Here is a 23150-nt window from a genome sequence, read left to right as displayed (position 1 = left end):
ATCAGAATCTGGTTACATTTATCGCCGAAAAATGAAATACAAACGTCAAACTTTTCCCACATGTGCAGTGCAATTTGTTTACCACTGGAAAGGTCAAGGGTTAAGCCGGTGTTTTTCCCTCATATCCTAAATTATGTTTATCTAAAATTTGAATAAAATAGGGGGAATGCATTAAAAAATGTTACTTTCATCACCTTACATTTAAAAAACTAAATCTTAACTTTAGAGTAGTTTTGTTTTTCTATTTAAGATATTTGAAATAAATAAATTTAAAATAAGTCTGTGAACACTGCTACGGCGAAAATCCGTAAAAGCTGCAGAATTTTGCTACCGTCCGGTCTCTTTGTATCGTAAAAGTATTGAAAATTAACACATTGTGGAAATATCGGTATGTAACCAACATTTTATTTACACAGATTAAAATTTTTATAAATTCTAACAATTTTTGTTCCAGTTCAGTGGATTATTATTGTTGTAGGCCCAAATTTTAAGGCATGAATTCAGAAAACCATGAAAAAACCATCCATGAAATGTAATTTTAATATTTTTTTAAGCTTACCTACCTGCATCCTATCGCCTATGAAATATGAGCAGTGGACAGGCTTATGGGCTATTATGCTGGTTTCATACTTTCCTGCTGCTTGCCGCTTTGCCGCTCTGAAGATGATTTTACTTCACTGCGCAGTCGCACCAGAATTTGAAACGCTAGTGGTGGCCAGCGGCAAGCAGATATATCGATCACTCCAACGCTTTGGTTTGCCGGCAATTGCCGCAGCGGCAGCACCGCTGGGAGTTGAATTCAAATCAACTCGGAGCGGTGCCACTCTGACGTATGAAAATACGATTTTGGAGCGGTGCTAAGCGGCAAGAGAGTCTTTCAGAGTCATGCGGCTGCTGCTCGGCGATGTGCCGCTCCGCTTTCAGAAAAGTACATGCGGCACGCCGCTCAGGGGCAAGCGGCAGAAAGTATGAAACCAGCATTAGTCATGTTAGTACTAATATATGATGATAAGGCAAAAAAAAAAAGGAAGAAGATTTGTCTCATGTCCCATCCATGGGAGTTTTATTTTTTATCAATAAATCATGTGTTCAGGGGGTTACCCCCTTGAAAACTCACCAGTTTTGGCCCATTAAGTTTTGCCAATGGTAATTTGTCTCCATTTTTTTATAATAAAAAAATAAAAATTGTGAAATAAAATTTTATTTTCAACATTATCACCAGCAGAAATCAAATGCGCTTGGGGGACATATATATACATGTAGACAAACCTTTTTTTTTGGCCTATACCAAACATGGACTGTTTTTTCTGCTGCCTCTAGACATGTTCATTTCATTCATAAAAAAAGACATGACTTCCGATTGGCTGAGAGTAATTTAAGCTAAATTATTTCATTTTTTTTAAAATGAGGCAGCGCTTGTTCGGTGGTTTCCCAGTTGTTCATGCTGTGCTATGGGCTTTTACTTGTAAAATGTGATACGGTACTCAGTGGTTTCTTTCAATGATTCGTACAGCAGCTGCTGCAACCCCATCATCCATGAATGAGGCATGTTTACTGAATTATGATGCATTGCATATTGTATATTGAGACTGAATCAATGCAGCAATTTTCATATTTGTACCAGGTAGCCTATCTCCCGACATGTAGGCCTAGATTACTGCAAATTTGTTGACCATTGTTGCACAATCTGTTGTGCGCATACAATGCCATGAATGATATCCGGTACACTACACCCTGTATTCCAAGATTACCAAACAGCTGTAATTTTTTTTTTTTTTTCAAAAGTCAGTAGGCTCCCCCTATCCTCTAACCAAATAAATATTGTTTACAAGTTAGTAACCCCACTTTTTCTCCAGAAATTTTTTATTCCACCTGTATAACTTCAAGGTCACACTAGCCTGTACTATGAGTTTAAATGTATATATAGTTAAATTGCTTAGTCTTCAGCTTTCCAAAAATGTATATGGTCATTTTCACAGTAAAGGGTGTAACTTTTGATTTTTTGGGTCAAAATTTCAAACCACTTAAATATGTTTAGCACTGTTTACTGAAATCATGCATAGAAGCAACTTAAATTCCAGTAAAATAATGTTTCAAGGCTTAAACCTTTTGATTTCTAATAAAAATTTGACATTTCCATAAGAAAAAATGTATTTTACATAACCTCAGAAAATTATGACATGAAAGCTGGAATACATGTGAAATCCCATTCCAAAGTAAGTCAACAGATATAAGTTAAATTTTATACCATGTTTTGCTATGTTTGTAATTGCAGTTTTGAAAATTTTTAACATCAAGTGTCATTTACAATGGAAATTTCCAAACCTTAAACATATTTTTTATGTTTTAATTGGGTTCCTAAAATAATTTGAATGTCTAACTTCATGTACAAATACTACTTGATGAAAGGAACCTCCCAGCCAAGTTTCACAGAAATTGGACTTATTTTTTAGAATTGGCAATTCAAGCGATTTGTGTTTCGGAGGCTTCAGTTAACAACACAGGTGATCATAAAAGTAAAATATTTGGCTAACCACTACAAGTTGACATAAAAAATAGGTAAAAAATATCACAATTACCAATTTTCATGCTTTGCTTCTAAGTATTGAATTTCAGTTGTGACAAAATTTAATTATCACAGCAAGTCATTTTTTTTGTTTCGAGGCTTCATGTTAACAATTGTTAAACATTGCAGAAGTAGTTTTTTTGAAAACAATAGTGTTGGGATCATCTAAGCTGTTATTTTCTTGTGTATATTGAATCAATGATTCTATGCGGCAGATATTGTAGATTTATCACATGTTAAGTTTTTCACCCATTTGTTAAGTATGGTGTTTTTTGCATGTGAAGCCTCAAACAGGCTTTTTGGGTATCAGTATATTTTTCAAACATTAACCATAATGTCAAAATTTTTTTTAATTTATGACATTCTGCACATATCAAGTAATAATTACAATGCAGATATCAGTATCAAACACACCAATTTAGATATGCATAGATGATAATTAATCTTATTGTTGTTTCGGAGGCTTCATTTGTTTCGGAGGCTTCAATTGTTAACGGAAAGTTTGTATTGGGTCCCATTTTCAAACGGTGATATATATCTCCACGATTTAAAAACATGTGACTTGAGGATCTACTTTGCTACATTTTGATAAATAGATTGGATGAGCTCTTTTATTTATATTTGCACAAGCTTGCAGAACAGTTTGTTTCGGAGGCTTCAAAAAAGTTAACGGAAAAACGGCACTTTGAAGTCAAGATTTTATAAAAATTTTAAAAGCTTGCAAATCGACTAATTTTTGTTACCCATTTCAAGTTAAGATAACAACTGTTATGAATCAAGAAGAAGTGAAGAAATAACCAAGAATTATGAACCAAAGCTACACCCACAAAGTTTGTTAACAATTGTTAACGGAAAATGAAGCCACAGAGACGACAAAGATCGAAGTACGTTTCTCAAAAATACAGGGCTGTTCACAATTAAATCTAATGTGGCAGTGTTTACTGAACATATGACTGTACTTTCAGGATAAGAAAAATTATCCATGAACTAACTGAAGAAAACACAGGGTTTTACAAAAATGTTACTGTTTTTATAGTTTTTCAAAATGGCAATATTAAGTACATTTAAGCCTGCTAAAACTGAACGCAGTAACTCCCAAAGCTGATTATGCTACCCAAGGTAGCTGCTAACTAGATGACTTATGTGGCCAAAAATCATGGAATTCTGTGGCTTTATTAGAACACTACGGATTAAAATGTTAAAAATCCAAAGTTACACCCTTTACCGTGAAAATGACCATATGCTAGTTTGGGGTGGATAATTGTGGAGATATTCTAATTTGAAACTAGATTGGTGTAAAAATTTATATAATATTTGTGATGTAATGCCAGGTGGTGAATTCAGAATACATGGCCTATGATATTATAGTGTTTGTTTCTTTGCTTGTTTCTAACAGGCAGCGATAAAACGTTTTCCATCATGGAGATAATGCAGCAGCGCATAGCTGGCGTTCATGACATGTTGATGCAGGCATGGCGGGAACGTTGGTCTGATGTGCAATGGAGTACTCAACTTAAGAGGATTTTACCCCCTGGGGTGTCAGGTGACACCTGCAGACTAACAGGTATGTACAATAGGTAGATTATACATGGCATGTTGCTTTGGGAACATAAGTGAGTGTTCAGAAATACTTTGGTGGGGGGGGTAAAAGGGAGGGGGCCAAAAAGTTTTGTACCTTAAAAGAGGGGGACCAAAAAGTTTTAGGTGGTAGGAAAGGGGGGGCAAAAAGTTTTAAAACCCACAATTTTAGCGCGCTTCGCGCGCATTGAGACCTTCTATATCACTTTTAACACGTGGAAGTTTTGGTTTTCAGTGCTTTTTTTCAAAAAACTTGATGGCACTTAGTGTACATGTACACACCCCTATTAATTTAATAATATAACATTAAAGATGATCAGCAAGTAGCAACATATATAACATCTGGGTTTGCTAAGAAATACTGGCACTTCTACATGTATCATAGAATATTATATCTCTTCAAAGTAGGGTACAAACATGATTATGTATCAATCTGATCAAAATACAACTAAATCAAGAAAATATTGCAAATAAATTGGATTTCTTTGCACGCAAAAATCAGTTTACTATTTCTCATTGCAAAATTATTTTGGTACACATAGGCCCATGAGCTCTCCCATGGTTAGATTATATACCATAGGGCAGCCTGGGTGGGCACAGGCAGGTGCCACGGTCTTCGAGGGTCAAAACGGATGCCTGTGTACATTTGCGTGATTTTGACCAAATTAATCTCATATTTGACCATTTTAGCTTTTTGCCTAAATTAGTTCAATTTTAACGATATTTGACCATTCAAGCTTCAATATGGCCAAATTTTTTGTGGATCATGTGCATTAAGTACTATCATATTAATAGCCACGTATCCAAATTATGCTGCTGTGCCTATGAACCTCCAAATAAATCCCCTATATTGCACTTATCCCTCTAAAATCAGATAAACACCCTGATTTGGGACAAATCTAAATTAAGTATCAAATGAAAATTTCCAAGTGCTTGTATTTCATGTGCAATTCAGCGGGAATGTTTCAAACATTTTCTTTCCTCACATGTGACCCAGATACCACACCACTGGAAACAACACTATTCAAGTATAATGTTTGTTATACGATAATGGGGGGGGGGGTCAAAAAAGTTTTGTCTGCCAAAAGAGGGGGGTCAAAAAAGTTTAGCGGTCCATCGAAGGGGGGTCAAAAAGTTTTCGAGCGAAAATTTTGAGTTAGACCAGCCCCCCCTACCAAAGTATTAATGAACACTCCCTAAAGAGAGATTTAAGTTAGGAGCAGGGTTATCTTTAACACACAAAAAGCGCATATACATGCTCACACACTTTGCGTACCCCGTCATTCCTGTCAAGTTCAAAGTCCAATGCGTGCAAAATCTTGAAAAAATGATTTGATATAGAAATACCTGATATTGTGACATATTCCAAATTATTTTATACATTATTACAAATACAAAAAATAACAACTTGTGACACATCTACATATACATTTATAACAAGACCAATAGAGGCAATCTGGGTTAGGGCTGAGCAACCATTCAGTGGAGGGACGGTCCAGACAAAACTTTTTCACAGCTGGGACAGAATCAGAACATTCCTTGCCAATTGGGATATATTCCAGAAGTAATCTGGTACTCAAGGTCATTAGCATCACAACCCAGGTGAAGACTGAAGGTTTCAGTCGCAATGCTGGTTCGTCCGTCAAAAATAGGTATGTCTGCTTGACCAGATTTAAATGAAATCTTCATGTTTTAAAAGCAATTAGCCAAATTGCTGTAGGTAGGTTTATAGTGTTGAAGATTGTCATTATGTTATGAATTTAAGTTTTAAATGATGTATTGTTTTTTCCTTTCTTTGTTTCAGATATGATTCTCATGCAGGCATTTGTTGGTCCTAATCCCAATGCACTAATGCTGTCATACCTGAAACATGCCATCAGCTCACAGGTAAGAAAAAGTAGCGTGTTTCTACTGACTTAAATCCCAATGCACTAATACTGTCATACCTGAAACATGCCATCAGCTCACAGGTAAGGAAACATAGCATGTTTCTACTGACTCTAACCCCAATACATTAATGATGTCATACCTGAAACATGCCGTCACCTGATGTAAGGAAACATAGCATGTTTCTACTGACCCTAATCCCAACGCACTCAATGCTGTCCTACCTGAAATATACCACCAGATTACAGGTAAGGAAACATATGTCATGTTTCTACTATAACAACACTGTGATAAGTAAGTTTTGCTGTGCTGTTACCAAAGAGCTCCAAAGTTGACTGGTATTCAGGCTGTCAACTAACCCCCCCCCCCCCTCCACACACAGATCAATTCTTGTACATTTAGCTATATACGACAAACAGTTTTGTACAAAACACATCTGCACATCCGTTACATTGCTGCTTTTGTATCAAGTGGATCCTATCATCAATGTTTTCACATGCACTTTATTTTGTTTTATATTGTAGGTGGTCTCTCACACAGCCATGTTTAGTGCCCTCTTGAGATACCAGGATATCAGTGTCACTCGCCATACTGTATGCGGAGTCTACTGGAATTACTCAGTATGTGTATGACTAAAATCAGGTAAGGAAATGAAAATTGACTTGAAAGAACTGCGGTTTGCATATTGCGTGACTGATGTATGCTTATGAGAATTTATGCGGGACTTTATTGACTCGTGCAGGAACAAAACCAAATAGTTCTCGCCTATTACAAACTGATCATAGTGTAACATATGTTTTGTTTAGGTGGTATACACAAAAATGTGGTAGTTTGGTGGTTAATACCACAGAAGTCTTATACTGTTCTATGTGCCACTGTGATACAGAGTTTTGTTTTCAGAATCCGAACTGCTTCAGCAGTTGAAGTCAAATCTTGTAATAAGAATGTGTGGATAACTGGTAGAGAACATGTGTCCAAGTCGTACCACCTATCTATAATATAACTTTGTGATATCATAATCCATCTTTATTACAGTTGTCACGGTCCACCAGAAGAATGTATTCTCCTGTGTCAGGCCCTCCTTCAAGCCCTTCATTGGCTGGTCAAATCCTCCACACTGACCCTAGAGAAGATGAGAGAGACCAGGGATAGACAGGTGTTAGCCAGGAATCTGGACATCATAGCAGGTGTATTGGGGGTGCTATGTCAGACCAGGACCAATCAGATACTACTGCACATTGCCAAGTTGGAGGATAGCGGTGAGTGGGATGTTTTTACTGGTTGATGTATGTCATTCCGAAAGTCCACCCTTCTGAAGTTGGATACATGGATGATTGAGAATATTCATAGATACACCCTTCTGAAGATTGGCTATTCTGGTGATCGACTTTTTTCGGAAATTTAACACAATTTCCTGTACCTAAAGGTCCTGCATGGTGATTTTGAGTTCTCTACTGTGATTTTCCACTTAAATGATTGGGAACAGCTGATTATGCTAGTCTTATACTGTCATGACACTGAGCGGTGTGGCAGTATGGCACATGCGCATTGCAGACAAACGGACACATTCAAGGCATGGCATGAAAGAATGAGGCATCATTAGTCCGAAGGGCCATTAGTCCGAAATGGGTTAAAGTTGGGGTTCAGGGCATATTAGATTATAATTAGGGTTAGGGATAAGGTTAAGGTTAGGGTTAGGATTAGCATTAGGGTTAGTATTAAGGATAGGGTTAGGGTCAGAGTTAGGATTAGAATCAGGGTTAAGTTTATGGTTAGGATTAGGGCTTACGTTACATGTTAGGATTAGAGTGAAGTTTAGGTTTAGGGTAAGGATTATGGTTTATAACGTAGTAATTGGGTTTTCTGACTAATGTCTCTTGGGACTATCGACCTGTAACCAAATGATAAGCTTTTTTGATGATCTATGGTGTAATACAAATGTAGGTAAAAAGGGAGAAAGCATGTGTCATTAGCTACACATTTCGTAATGGGCAATGCATAATAATTAAGGTTAATTCAGAGTATGTTTGTGAAGGTTGTCATTCATCCAGGTATAATCAAATATAAAATTAGATTCTTTAAACTATTCGGCTGGACTTACAGTTTTGAGAGGCAACAGTTTCATACCTTATCCTAAAGATGCACCTAGGATAGGCTGTGAAACTGTTGCCTCTTAAAACCGTGAGTCCAGCCGAATAGTTTAAAGAATCTTAATTTTATAGTTAATTCAGAGTGAAATAATTCATTAAGATTAATTTTATGTATTTCAAACCAAAATCTTACAACAGATGTGTGGAAAGAAATTGAACGCATAGTGAACGCTGCTAAACTGGCTTTAAACCCCAGCTCATCACTGCAAACACCGGGTAGTCCAAGGCAAGGTAAGAATGCTAACTGGCAAAAGAAAATCAAAACCAAAAGTTTATGATGTGATACAGATTGTAGACTCGCCCTCACTGATGAAAAGCAGTGCCATCTGAAAATTCTGAGCTAAGAAACAAATGGTATTTTTGGATCAAGAGATTTATCTTTAATTCTAATTTGAGGACTGTCAAATGTCAAAAATGTCAATTTTTAATAATTTGCTATAAAAGTTGTATTGTATCGTGAATTCCAAAAAATCTAAATTATTTTATATTCATAACCTCTGCGTATTACGCCATATTTGCGTCCCAATCAAATTGGTCGTTAGATGATTTACGCACACTGGGGTGTACCGGCGCAGAGGTTATTGATATCCATCAATGACCTCCGCGTATGCTTTCGCAGTACAATGACTTCCGTGTAGTGTGCATCTGTTGCGCCCGAACTCTATACGCGCACGCAACTATCATATTTGCACATGGCGTGATTGCGCAGTGCTGTAATTGGTAAGTCTGTTTTAGCCTGTTCGACTTTTTGAAGGGCGAAATATAAGTTTTGATAAAAATTGTTTATTTCAACAAATTTCGGAGAATAAAATCTTCAGATTTGGTTGAGTGATGAGTTAAAAGTGACGGTTATGAATTAAGTTTTGATAAAAATTGTTTATTTCAACAAATTTCGGAGAATAAAATCTTCAGATTTGGTTGAGTGATGAGTTAAAAGTGACGGTTATGAATTCGGTTAATAACTTTGCATCAGTTATATGTAGGGCATTGTGAAAAATCTAAACATTTTGCTTTGGACCTCGGAATATCCTCGGGGCTGCCCCTCTGGATATTCCTAGGTTCCAAAGGCAAAATGTTAGATTTTTCACAATGCCCTCCAAATAACTAATGCGCAGTTATTAACCTATAATTAGTAGAACATTACTTGTATTCAGAATGCAAGTTTGTGTGTCTGATGTGCTTTTGGGTCCCATAAAAATACTGTGAAAAGGTGGGTGACCGAGCCCTTAATACACAATTTTTCAGCTTAATCACTAGCAGGCTATGTTAGCTCATCTATGCTACTAAAAAAAAGTGCAAAAAAATACCTCATCTATGCTGCTAAAAAAACTGAATTTTTATAATTTTCTGAATGAGTAAATCGCTGAAATGGGCCTTCAATGGCTCCAAATATTCAATTAGATTTTGTACCGCTGTTGAGGTGAATAAAGTTTTCAAATTCTACAATATGGGGCATGTTTTTTCTTGCTAAAATGTCACTTTCATTGTTTGTAGTGTCAGCGGTTGACCAGATCTTGAATGTTGCCTGGAAGGAAAAAAGTGATACAACATTGAGAGAAAGACTGGAGAAGAGCTACAATGAAATACTCAGGTAATTGATTATCTTGCATGTTGAGTTTTTGTTAAAATGTTAGAATTAACATTTACTCATTCAGTGAATGATTGACTCATTGAATAAGTGCTTGATTTACTCTGTCACTCAACTCACTTATATACTCAATGATTCATTTACTTGTGTATCAATTACTTACTTGTGCACTCAATCCTCACTTACTTGGTTGATCACTCCAACACTCCCATACTCACATGCTTGTTCAGTGAGCAATGCTCACACACTCAGCTACTCAAACACCCACCCACCACCCACTCCATCACTAGCTCGATATTCACTTACATGCTTTTCAATCAATCACACACTTGCTCGCCCCTTGCACACTCGCTCGCTCACTTTCACGTTTGTTCACTCACTTAAACACGCACCAAACCCATCCCACACATGCACTTACTTGCTTACTCCTCACTCAATCACTCACTCACACATGCTCATTCACTTGCATGCTTGCTCACCCCCTGGCACACTCACCCCACACTCATTCACTCACTTGCTCACTCACCCACTTACATGCTTGTTGCCTTGCATCTGCAACTACACACAAAAATCATCACTAAATCACTCACTCACACATTCACTCACTTAAGACCATTACATAGTTAATTAGTGGATGTAGGTATACTTGCTATATTTGGCCTGTGTGAGGATATGAGAGAGATATAGCCCGTATCCCTATTAACATCATAACTAAGCACACACACCTCACCAACCCACCCCAACACAAAGGAACACCTCAGTTGATTTGAAATTGCTTTTGAAACATTAAAGTAACTTTGTAATACTTTATGGTTTGTGCTGTGCATCAATTGTAAACACGTAAGTGATGAACAGTCACGCTAATAGGCTGGTCAATGTATTCAACGCTCATGACAACAAGAGGGTTGACCCATTAGTCATAGGCACACAAGGGGAGGAGAACTCACCTCTTCTACGCGTTCAATCATCACCATCGTGTACCTGGAGCATAAAAGTATTAGAAATTTACTCTATGTACATGTAGTAGTACTAGTACTCCTGTTTGTCAATTAACTTTTTACAATGTGATATATTCCTCCTCAGAATTCCCATGTTAGATGTAATCAACCTGCCTCAATCCTCCAACACACTGGAGCTGAGATCCATGAGTTGCTGTGTTAATATCATGACCTTCATGGAAGCCTCGCTGAATCTCACTAGTGACATGCAGCCATTTGTTGAACAACTCATACTCATTGAAAGATTACAGGTATGGTGACAATGGGCTATTCCATTTAAAATCCACACTACCCCTGTGGAAGATTTAATTGAAGTCTTCCACAGGGGAAGTATGAGTTTTTAACAGAATAGACAATTGGGTAACTTCCATTTGAAATACTCACCCCAGTTGTGGAAGATATAGGTAAAGCCATAATACAGAGGGAGTAAGAGTTTCAAAATGATTAACCCTGACCAATTACATTTGAAAAACATACTCCTTCTGTGGAAGATATTTTCAAAATCTTCCGCAGGGGGAGTGTGGATTTCAACAGGAATAGCCCAATACAATTAAAGCCATAATGTGTGATTTGCATAATGAATAATATTCCTATTTAAATGTTTGTTTTCACTGATCACATTGTCTCCTTTTAATTTCGAGCTAAACAGATAAGGTAAAACGACGAAAATTGCTATTTCGTTCCAGCGCCTACAATGCGTGTATTAGCTATCCGCCGATCGTATTATTATCATGAATATAGGCGTAGCTTCATACAGCAAGGACGAAAAAACAAGACGTAAGATGAATAGTGAAATGCAGCCAGTTTATACGTCAAGACGTAAGATGCATAGCGATATGCACACAGTTTATATGTCAATGATTCAATAATACACATGCACGCGATGTGTTTAGCCACCACTCGATCATTGAAATCTGAATAAAACCAGAGATTTCCAAATTTATTATAAAAACTTAAATTTTATTGTAATTAAAGCACTTCAGGTTGTCTTTCACATGGCATTTTATTACACCATTGGGCATTACAATCATGCAAAAAGTAGAAATTCAACAAATTTTGAAGGCATCGCTGTGGAGCAAATCACACATTATGGCTTTAATCAATGAAGATTTTAGAAAGAGGTATTGTGGGAACGATGTGTAAGAGCTAACTGGATAGGCTGCATAACAGTTATTCATTTACCTATTTATTTACTGTTGGACAAGAATACTTGATCAATGGCATGCCTGCTGAAATCCTCAACTTGTATAAGTACAACTTTCACAATAAGTTACATGAAATGTGCATCAGCAGTGATATGTAACAGTTCTTAATTAGTGAAGTAAGAGAGAGAGAGTTAGGGTAGGGTTTGACCTCATGAAACATGATCTCATTCAAATATTAAAATGGCCATCATATACCAAAAAACTGATAGAGTTTTCACATGTTTTTGTCCTGGATTCATACCAAAACTGACAAATAGAAAGTTAGAAATATATTTTTGTTGCGATCATGCACTGTAACATTTTATTTGTTAGGGCATGGGAATGTATAGCGGAGCCACTCCTTGCGTGTGTATTGTGTAATGAAAAAATGCAACATTTTTGTCTTTACACAAAATATGGGGTGCGGTAATTAGACCTCCACACAATTTGATTTGGACCCCTTAATGTCAAACTAAAGGGGAGGGGTAACATAGCGATTGGGATGGAATATCACGGCAAAATACACTAACCCTGATCATATATCGGATTATCTATTTACAGAATGTTCCCCGATCAAGTGTGTACATAGAGCTGTGTAGAGCATGCTTTATGGGACTCATTGACAAAGCTGACTTTAGTGAAGAACTTAAATGGCATGCATTTACCTACCTCAAAGTAAGTATCAAGTGTGTACATAGAGCTGTGTAGAGCATGCTTTATGGGACTCATTGACAAAGCTGACTTTAGTGAAGAACTTAAATGGCATGCATTTACCTACCTCAAAGTAAGTATCACTAATATTGCATAAAATCAGTACACATCAAAGCTGTGCTCATCCATTTTAAGTCCACATTCCCCTGTGAAAGATTTTAATTTCATACACTCTTAGAACCACATAGCCAATCAGAAAAGCCGTTAGAAAAATATGCGGAGTGCATTAATATTGTATAATTGCATCGGCGCAAGACTCCACATATTACGTGCAGTGCTTTTCAAGACGCTGCGTTAAGCATTGTGTAGGATTGAGTCATTTTCCTTATTTATTTATATTTGCTTGTATTTTCCAACATTTTTACTGACAATTTAGTAATAAATTAGCAAAAATCACAGCTTTTTTTCTTGTGTATGAAATAGGTTAATAAATGCGTATTACTTGTTGCTCGAGAAATTATACAAAATAATGCACTTGTACTGAGATGTTGCTGTGTCTAATGCACCCCCCCCCCCCCTTCGGGGCTCGTGCATTAGATGCATCAACATCTCAGTACGTGTGCATTATTTTGTACAATTTCACTTTCAACAAGTAAGACGCATTCATTAACCTATAAATCTTCCACAGGAGGTGTGCACACTGAAACTCACCTATCTATGTGGAAGATTCAGGTTGAATCTTTCTCAGATGGTGTAAGAAATAATGATTCAAATGGAGCTGCTATATGTGTTCATTCCATTTGAAATTCATACTTCTTATGTGGAAGATATTTCTAACATCTTCCACAGGGGAGTGTGTATTTTCAACTGGAATAGCCCAATAATATGTGACGTGTCATGTCAAAAGGAGACACTTTTGGGCAGGATATCAATTTTGAGGTTTTTACATATCTTAAATATAGAGATATTTTGCTCCATAATGCAGTTTTCCCCAATGAAATCGGACATTCCTAAGCGAAGATATTGAGTTCGTAAGTTATGGTATTATAAAATTGGAAATTGAGATATTGACCTTTAAAAATATTATTGACAATGTTGAGAGTAGGAATTACCATGAAAAAATTCTCAAAAAATACAAGATGCCAGTTATATTCCGGTCTGAAAATATCAGACAATATTTTAAACATTAATAACATCACAAATTCAAGAACAAACCTAAATTCTGAAAAAATCACCCCGGGCAGATTTTTGGCTATTTCTCCATTTACGATCCTGCCCAAAAGTGTCTCCTTTTAACATGACACGTCACATTTATCTGCTTTGAGCAACTTTTGAATTTCAACATTCTTCTTGTTCTTGTTGATGCCTAATATAACATTCCTTCTTTTTTAATCCGCAGCTCCCACAGATTATGTCCAAGCTGAAAGACTACCGGCTCAACTCAGGGGATGCAGGGGATGGCACTGGCTACTTCATCACCTGCTTCGAGCAACTCATGAACTTCAATGTTCTTCTAGATCTTGTTGATTCCAAGTATAAGTAAGTGTCACTTGTATTGGTTACCAAAAGCCATGGTAGATAGCAAGTACAGTAGGGTTCTATCTCTTCTGGTTCCTGGTAAGCTTTCTAGTGGAGTGTAGTCTAGTACTTGAGTGCAGCAGGTAGATGTAGTTTCATATCATCAGTACATTCTTTCTGACCTATGACCCTCAGGTGACCTTTGACCTGAGGGGTGTCATGATACTGTAATAACACAAAATTGGATATCCATATTTACATGGTGAGATTTTTTTAGTTAGGGAACCAACAAGAGAGAGCCCCTACTATGCTTGATATCCATTGGTTACACAGAAATCCCAGAGCAGGACGGAGTGAAAATCAAGATGACGGGCCGGAGAAGAATGGCAGTAGTACACCTGATGTGGAGGTTGAGAATCATGTAGCCCCAAGATCACCAAGGTATGTCAAGCCCCAGTCGTAAGCTGTTAACGTTCTCTACTTGCCATGAATAACGTAACATGGCTGTACGCAAGTGGCAGTGTCTCTCGTAACGGTGTGTTTGCAGGAGAATAACTTAAGTTATATATATTTGTACTTATCAACCTTCCTGCTCCCTTCGATCATCCTCTGAAAATTACTCAAAACTTCTCAGGTTAACCTCAAATCAGCCAGTGAAAGCTCATTTCATTTTGCGCCTCCAACTGTTTGGAACTTGCTTCCAAGCAACCTTCGTAACATCCCACACTTTCTCAATTTAAACGCCAGCTTAAAACACATTTCTTTCTTCAAGCTTTACCAGATTCACAGAATTAATTGCTCTTTTGTTTGTTTGTCATTTTCATGTTTTTTGCGCGCTCTGAGTTCCTTGGAAGATTTTGCACCTTAAAAGAACCATGTATTATTTTTTATTTTATTACATATATTAGGCTATTCCAATTGAAATGCACACACGTTCTGAATAAGATTTATCAATTCATTTTTCTTTCATTTGATCAGTTTGCTGATATGCAGCTCAAGATTTATTTTCAGGAATTAATTGTGCTGAGCATATCTATTCCATGCTTACTTACACTTATTGAGGCAAAACTAGGTATATAGAGAAATTTGAATGAATATCACTTGAAGGTAGTGCAATTTTGTGATGAAATGATTGTTGAGGATTATTTGGGCTCAGGCTGTATGGGAAATGTAGAACTTGCCAGCAAAATCAGACAGAATTGGACACTTTTAATTGACTGATTTCACAGATACTGCATGTTCAGAAAGAAAGAGCTTGTGGCAAAGGAAATAAGAAAACAAGAGCACGAATGGTGCTGTAGCTCAATTGTTTCTGGATACAGGCATGTCATTGGAGGTAATTGTATTATTGACATCATGGTATTGTAGGTGAATAATATCACAACTTATTAACCCCCTGGACACTACTGGTCATCTAACAGCATTTCTGATTGGTTGATAACTTGAAATGCTAATTTCAATTGCCAATTATGACCAGGCTTTAAACTATGTATGGTCAAACTTGCATTTGCAGATGATCTTATTAATACCCTCCTAGATCGGTTCAAAATTGGACATAATATTCATATTGGCCAATCGGCAGGTAGTTCTCATGGGGTTAATGGACGAGGCATTTACTAGCACCTGTTGAAACAACGAAAAAAAATTGAATTTAAAGTATAAAGTATTAGGGCTCTTTGAAATACCGCTTTTCCTCAGCAATTCAGCTAAAAATCAAAAAGATACACACATGTTCAAGGGCAGTTTATTGGCATATAAGGGCAGTTCGTTGGAATGTAAAAGTTGAAACAAAGTGTGGCTGTAAAAATGTTTTTATAATCAATTAAGAATGATTAATTGATCAATTTCTTTCCAGTACTGACTGTATGCAGCAGCTACTACCACAATTTGCCAAGCTGGGATTATTAACAGAAAGCCAAGTCAGGGACCTGCTTGCTAAAAGGTAAGAATATGAAATACAACAATGATAATAAAAATCACACAAGGCTGCCTTTGGAAATACAACAGAATGTGATGCTGACGATGAAAGATTGTGTAGTCCGGACTCTCTTACTGTATACGCTATTATTATCTCGAGAGATTTATTTTCGCTAATTTTGCGAGTGGACGTGCAGGTGCAAAAATAACAACACACAAAGATGCATTTTTTTATGTCAAGTTACTGTACACTTTATATTTAAATATATTTAAATTCCATAAGGTAAACAATTTGTGCAATTTCTAAAAATTCCAAAAAATGTGAACAATTATGTACGCAAAAATAACAGCATTTACGATATATGTGACGTGTCATGTCAAAAGGAGACACTTTTGGGCAGGTTATCAATTTTGAGGTTTTACATACCTTAAACAAAGAGATATTTTGCTCCACAGCGCAGTTTTCCCCAATGAAATCGGACATTCTTAAGCGAAGATATTGAGTTTGCAAGTTATGGTATTATAAAATTGGAAATTGAGATATTGGCCTTTAAAAATATTATTGACAATGTTGAGAGTAGGAATTACCTTGATAAATGTCTCAAAATATATAAGATGCCAGTTATATTCCAGTCCGAAACTATCAGACAATATTTTTAACATTAACAACATTACAAATTCGCAACAAACCCAAATTGTGAAAAAATCATCCCCAAGCAGATTTTTGGCTATTTCTCCGGTTAAGAAAGTTTCCTACTATAAAGACCTAACTTTTGAGATGGTTTGCATGTCAAAAGGTGCAAAATTAACAATAAGGCGCCTGGTTATAAATCCGCGTTCAGCAAGTCATCATCACGACACTTGTAAACAAACCATGCTCGAGTTTGATTGACAGATGACGTCAGACGCTATCAATTCTCTTTATCTTTGTCTTTCATTATATGTGGTTTATGCATATTGTATCTGGTTCAATGGGCAAAATTATGCAATAGATAATGAAAGTTTATTTTGTCTGACTAACAATGCTTATGACTTGATACTGCCACATACATTTCAATATACGTATATTTATTTTATGCACATAGATCAAATGAATGGTTTAAACACAAAGATTAGGTTCCTTCAATGTCAATATAATTTATTTGTATTATTTGAAAAGCATGCATATCTATTTCTGTACTAGTAGATGATTTCATTATAGTATATCCATGATGAGTAAGGGACAAACACACACGGTTGGCAATCTACTGAAAGACAAGTGTTAGATCATAAATACTGGCAAATATACAGAAATTGTATGTGGGTGACAAATATACACTACAAGATTCCTATTACGGCCGCCTGCACAGGTGCACCGGTACCAACGGTGAGACAAGTGTATCTGATCGATTTTATCAGGCTCAAAGTTTCACATTGTCTACCGATGATCATGTTGATTATATCATATTATCTAATCAGTGTTTACACAGCAAGTTCATTCATTGCTAAAGTGATAATATAAAAAATTTGGAATATACTTCTGGCCAAAACAAAATCCTCCCTTCCATAGGATTTGTACACCATATCATCATGATTTCAACAGAATTCAGAAATTACCGATAAATTTTGGCAACACATACATGTCGCAATAACTACCCCAAGCACCTACAATTAACTTTGTACCATTACGTGACATTGCAATGCATCGTGGGCTAGCATCAGGGATAGGAATACGGCCTAGGTATTGGCCTGATAAGGAGTAGCAAAGTATTTCATGTGTCCATGATTTGGTGAGGTTTGTTACGAATACCGTATCCCTATAGCAGTAAACACCAGAACAATCCCATTGTGATTCATCGGCAGGATATTTTAGTGTACACAGAACCTGCCCTGTGTTGCTCACTATCTGGGGAGGTTTAAACCACTCGGCTACAACGATCGTGTCTTGCGATGTTACAGCTAGAAACTTTGGTTTGATGCCGACTTTGATACTAGTTACATAAGACCCATCTTGTTTATGTTTATTTATATGCATTGACTCAACATCACCTACATACACATGATCTGCAGCATCTGTTGCTAGGCCTAGGAGACATGGATGAGGCGATGAGGTTGCCTGGGGACCCAGTGACACCCACTGACCTTTGGACTTACAGTCATCACTGTACACTTTTACACAATTAGTTTCATTAGTTATAAAATAAGTGCTTCCATCAGAGCTGGAGGCGATTTGTCGCGGAAATGGTTTGCCATGCGTGGTATCTATGCTGTATTTGTACACCCCGTCATTGCTGCACACTTTGACCTTTGAAGACCAATCAATGATCGCGATATCTCCTTTAGGGCTGACTGCGACGTCTTGTATGTAATGGTGGAGCTTACCAGGTCCATCTGAACCGAACCTCTTCTCGAGCACCCAAGGTGTGGTTATGATTTGTTGCTGCCAAACGGTGATTGCTGTTGTAGTTATCTGAAAAATATGTAGCATAGTGTGCCAACATGAACAAATGTTTGAAAGCCAAATGGATATAAAGGATGATAAATTTATTATATGCGAGCAAAGGATAAGTTCAAAATAAACTGGCCTCAAAAAGAAACTTATATTTTTTCACAAGGTCATATCTTAAAATTGCCTCCATAAAAATGAACAAAAATTACACACAAGATTACTTCAATGCTCTACTCTAAACACATGTCAGTAACCAAGCAGTTGTCCAACTGACACCACAGTAAAATGCACTGACACGGAACAGCTTCCGGGACCACATTCACAGGCGAATAATTGGAACCCAACAAAATAAATCTGTTGGGATGTGAATTGTGGTCCAGGAAGGTGTTCCATGTCAGTGCATTTTGCTGTTGTGTCAGTTGGACAACTGTTTGGTTACTGACATGTGTTTAGAGTAGAGTATTGAAGTAATCCTGTGTGCAATTTTTGTTTTTTTTTATTGAGAGGATTTTAAGATATGACCTTGTGAAAAATATAAGTTTCTTTTTGAGGCCAGTTTATACTGTTTGTATGGATCTTGGCATATTCATGCAAAATTTGATTTAAAAATTAACTATAAAGCCTTTCTTTCATTAAAGAGGAAAGTCATCAAAATGCTGTAAAAAGTTTTTGATATTAAGAAGTTCGCTGGATTGTGATTAATTAAATCATGTCAACCAGAAAGCTCACCTTCTGGTTAGATGCAATCTCTGACATCGCAACCAAAACCTTTGGTCTTCAGCTGGGTGGATGCCTTATGCAGTCGAAGGTCAAATGGCAGGGAAGTGTGGGTACAAACCAATAAACTGTCCCACAACAAGAGTAGGGGTGCTGCAGTTAATCATGTTAATCTGTCACATGGTTGGGATCATGTCATCAAGAAACTTCCTCGCCATTTGACTTTATACTGCATGTATCCACCCATCTGAAGACCAAAGGTATTGGTCACAGTGTCGGTGATTCCACCTAACCAAAAAGTGAGTTTTCTTGGTCTGTCCAGGTGGACACACACTTGGGTCCTAATGGGACTGGTTGACTAGATTAAATGAATGAATGAACCTTAACCAGATGATTGAGGATATTGGCTGGATGGATGATTGCTCTATATGTAGGGAGTCTTTACTGATGATGATATAAATACTGTTTGACATGCTGCTTTTACCTAGTAGGTCAGCTTAGTGTTTCGGGCAGAAAATTACCCAAAATTGAGTTAACTGTTTAAGACCAAAAATCACCTTGATTATGTACCAAAATAGTGTAAAATTGCACCTTTGTGTATGGTTTATACATGCAGTTGCCATGTTTGCAGTGAGTCAGCAATTATTCCCAACCCCTCTAAAGGAATTTTTTTGTATAGGCTCTATCCCAAAGTAGCAGGCAATAGTGCTGTATACCGGGGAAAATTATCCTTGGTGCCTTTTGACCACTGCTGGGTCCTGATACATGTACACCCATGGAATCAAAATGTCCATTTGATAATAAAATGGTCAAAAATAACACGGTGTGAAGATGAGGCAACTGAATGAATCAGGAATTACTTACCACAGAAATTATGTGCTCAATACTTGGCCTTTTGTGCCAGTCTTCATCCCAGCACTGCCTCAGTAAGTCAGCTATTGGTTGGGGCATATCAGCAGGGATTGCCTCTCTTTCAGGTGACAGACTCGCCAGGCGATGACTTGAAAATCCAAGCCCTTAAACGGAATTTGTCCAGTCCACAGCTCCCAAATCACAATAGCTAACGCGAAAATATCATAGTTTGGAGACAGCTTGCCCTCAGTGAATAGCTCCGGTGCCATCCAGGGAAATGATGCTCTTTGAGTTGCATTACTAATTGTTCCGTCAATGTTCTTAGCTAATCCAAAATCGGCTAATTTTAGCGTATTATTGCTCGTAATCAGGTAGTTATTGGATTTCAAGTCTTTGTGCACGATCCGCTCCTTCCTGAGGTATTCTATCGGAATGGACGCTTGCTTCGCCCAATCAAAAAACAGGTCCTGATCCATACATAGACCATCATATTTATCGAGATAGCTGCGCAGTGACCCACGTTCACACAACTCTAAAACCAACAAGAAATTAATCCCTTCATCAACGTAACCGATGAGCTTGACGATATTAGGATGGACAAGACCAGAGAGGATTTCCAACTCATGAGTGTCGTGTGTAAAAAGACTTTTAGCCGCTACTTGCATATCTCCTCCTGGGCTCTTCCACGTCATCTCATAAACAGTTCCAAATCCTCCACTTCCAATTGTTTGTACCAATTGAAGCTCATTCATTTTGATTCTGTTTAATCTGGTAACGGTCGCCATTATGGTGAGGTGTATTATACCTAGTAAAAAATACATATTGTAGGGAAAATTAATTATAAAAGCAGTTTTAGTTTGAAAATAGAATTTCAATAACTACACTACATAACAGCAGTTCTGCTATAAACTGCAGCATAACAAAAAGTATGTGTAACTTGAAATGCACAATGACTGATGTTTAGATATACAGATATATTTTAAAAGTTACAAACAAGTAGTGTACCTTAAAATCGGAATAGTTAAGACTTATGGATCAATTTTGCAGCATGGTACAAAATGTACAGTACCGGCCTTGCCAAAATGGTAATTACTGCTCGAGTACACATTAGGTCCCTCACGTCATGTGATATCCTGTTCCGTTTGATAGATTTGTCAGACCTAACTTTGTAGCTAAATTTAGACAAAATAAATAGTTTTCAACCTAATTAGCAACCCTCCCCTAGTAAGTGCCCATGTGGACTTGCCTAACTTCCACCTGTGTAGTACACTTTTATTATACAATTGGGTACAAAAATTGTTTATCAAATCACAGAGAAACCTGTAGCTGTCACATTTGTGTACAGACTTTAACTACATGTATAATTGAGTACTGTTGTGCATGGTAAATGCCCATTTTGACTTCCATAATATGGTTAATAATTAGTGCCCTTTTGTGCTAAGCACCTGGGTGCTAATTAGGTCAAAAGTGGTACAGGTGTCGTTGATATTGCTTAATATTGATAATAATTTTTGTGCAAACAAAGTTGACAAAGTTCACAATATTAGAACTCTGTGCACACTGTGCTGCGTTTGTGAATCGGCCAATGATGCCATATGGTGCCTTAACCCCATGAGCACTACCTGCTGATTGGTTACAAGCAGACTATCGTAGTTTGTCATAGTTCAAATATGATCAATGTTCATGACCTGAGTGGGTATTTCTTCCATGGGCTATATTTGCACTGCTATTTATCATTACAATACAATACACATGTGTGATTGTCAAAATAAATAATATTAGCTTATTTGTGATGTGATAAAGCAAAATCATTCTTTTGTTGTATATTGTTTTGGAAACACTTCAACTGTTCATATCTTTGGAACTAAATGTTAAATTTCAATGGGGGTTTCTGCAAAATGTGGCTTTACAAATGCTTTATATAATCATGTAAAAATGAAAATTGAATATGCCTGACTTCAGAATGATTTTGCTTGATCGCACCACATTTAATTTACAACACAGATTACAACACAGGAAATGGATTTTAGAAAACAGTGAACTTCGGTCTGTAGATATGACTTAAGAGCTAGAGCATGGGGCTGTTGCCAAGTGCAGTATGGAAACTACATTGCAAGAAATAAACACAGTACTATGATTTATTTAAGTTAGTATCAATCATAATAATCTGGACTTGATAGTTCTCATTATGAAATCTCAAAACTCATTAAAACGACCAAATGTCACTCTATCTGTGTGACGGAGTCGATCGTGGTACAGACATGTGCTGTACAATAGCAATACTGCACTCATGACACTGCCGTATTTAACCCTACTGTTGAATATTCAAGTAAAAAAAAAGCTTGCATGACTAGATCTGGTTTCAAGTACAATGTATTAGTGTTTGTTGAGGAAGTTCACATATATGAATAGTGTACATTGTATCTTGTTTTAAATGCGTAATTCAGCAGCATAGAAGTGGCCAAGTAATTTATCTAGTTCCAAACGCAATGCCCTTCTCCTCGCAATACATCTTGAACAGCTTCACGGCTTTATAAATCATAAATTGGGTGTTTCGAGCATCCATTTGTAGAGTGACTGCCAATATCTAATCCATAAGTCGTTAGCATGCCCGAGCGTCAAATCGCAAGCCAGATTGCTTCAAGGCAAACTTAACGCTCCAATGCTTGCAGCAATTTAGCACTGCTGGAGATGCGACTGTTAATATGAATACACCTTATAAAGTTTATTTCCAAACAGTGATTTTGAAAAACATACTTTAATTATTTAATGTATTTATTGTTTCCTTTCAGGGGTGAAACCAAGAGGATACCACCTCATGTACCTGTAGAATCACAACCAGCCAAAATCCCTAGTTCAACACTGATCATAAAGGCTGAACCTACTGTTACTAGGATGTTAACTGTAAGTGTTTCCAATTACCGTAACCACCCGAGTATAAGCCCACCTCATGTACCAGTAGAATCACAACCAGCCAAAATCCCTAGTTCAACACTGATCATAAAAGCTGAACCTACTGTTACTAGGATGTTAACTGTAAGTGTTTCCAATTACCGTAACCAGGGATTGAGTTTTAAGGCGTGCGAGTGCGATTCGCACGCGCCGCACGCCTGAAA

The 23150-nt window shown here is 37.0% G+C and overlaps 2 protein-coding genes across 2 annotated transcripts in view; one reads left to right on the top strand and one right to left on the bottom strand.

Annotated features, from left to right (window-relative positions):
• The window catches only part of LOC140150507 (tRNA-dihydrouridine(47) synthase [NAD(P)(+)]-like), a 22267-nt gene extending 22156 nt beyond the window's left edge, over positions 1 to 111 (bottom strand). The window contains exon 1 of the mRNA XM_072172540.1: positions 1 to 111. This exon is cut by the window's left edge and continues 8 nt beyond it. The gene's annotated coding sequence lies outside the window, so the exon portion shown is untranslated.
• A 191-nt stretch (positions 112 to 302) lies between these two features.
• The window catches only part of LOC140150506 (mediator of RNA polymerase II transcription subunit 24-like), a 44056-nt gene continuing 21208 nt past the window's right edge, over positions 303 to 23150 (top strand). The window contains 13 exon segments of the mRNA XM_072172539.1: positions 303 to 388; positions 3963 to 4130; positions 5949 to 6031; positions 6556 to 6613; positions 6616 to 6673; positions 7067 to 7290; positions 8320 to 8412; positions 9676 to 9772; positions 10853 to 11018; positions 12513 to 12626; positions 14002 to 14141; positions 15976 to 16062; positions 22827 to 22938. Coding sequence (XP_072028640.1) covers positions 3986 to 4130; positions 5949 to 6031; positions 6556 to 6613; positions 6616 to 6673; positions 7067 to 7290; positions 8320 to 8412; positions 9676 to 9772; positions 10853 to 11018; positions 12513 to 12626; positions 14002 to 14141; positions 15976 to 16062; positions 22827 to 22938 — 1377 coding nt within the window. The 5' untranslated portion in view covers positions 303 to 388; positions 3963 to 3985.

Source organism: Amphiura filiformis, chromosome 4, assembly GCF_039555335.1.
Source record: "Amphiura filiformis chromosome 4, Afil_fr2py, whole genome shotgun sequence".
Lineage (NCBI taxonomy): Eukaryota > Metazoa > Echinodermata > Ophiuroidea > Amphilepidida > Amphiuridae > Amphiura > Amphiura filiformis.
This window is presented reverse-complemented; position numbering and strand designations above follow the sequence as displayed.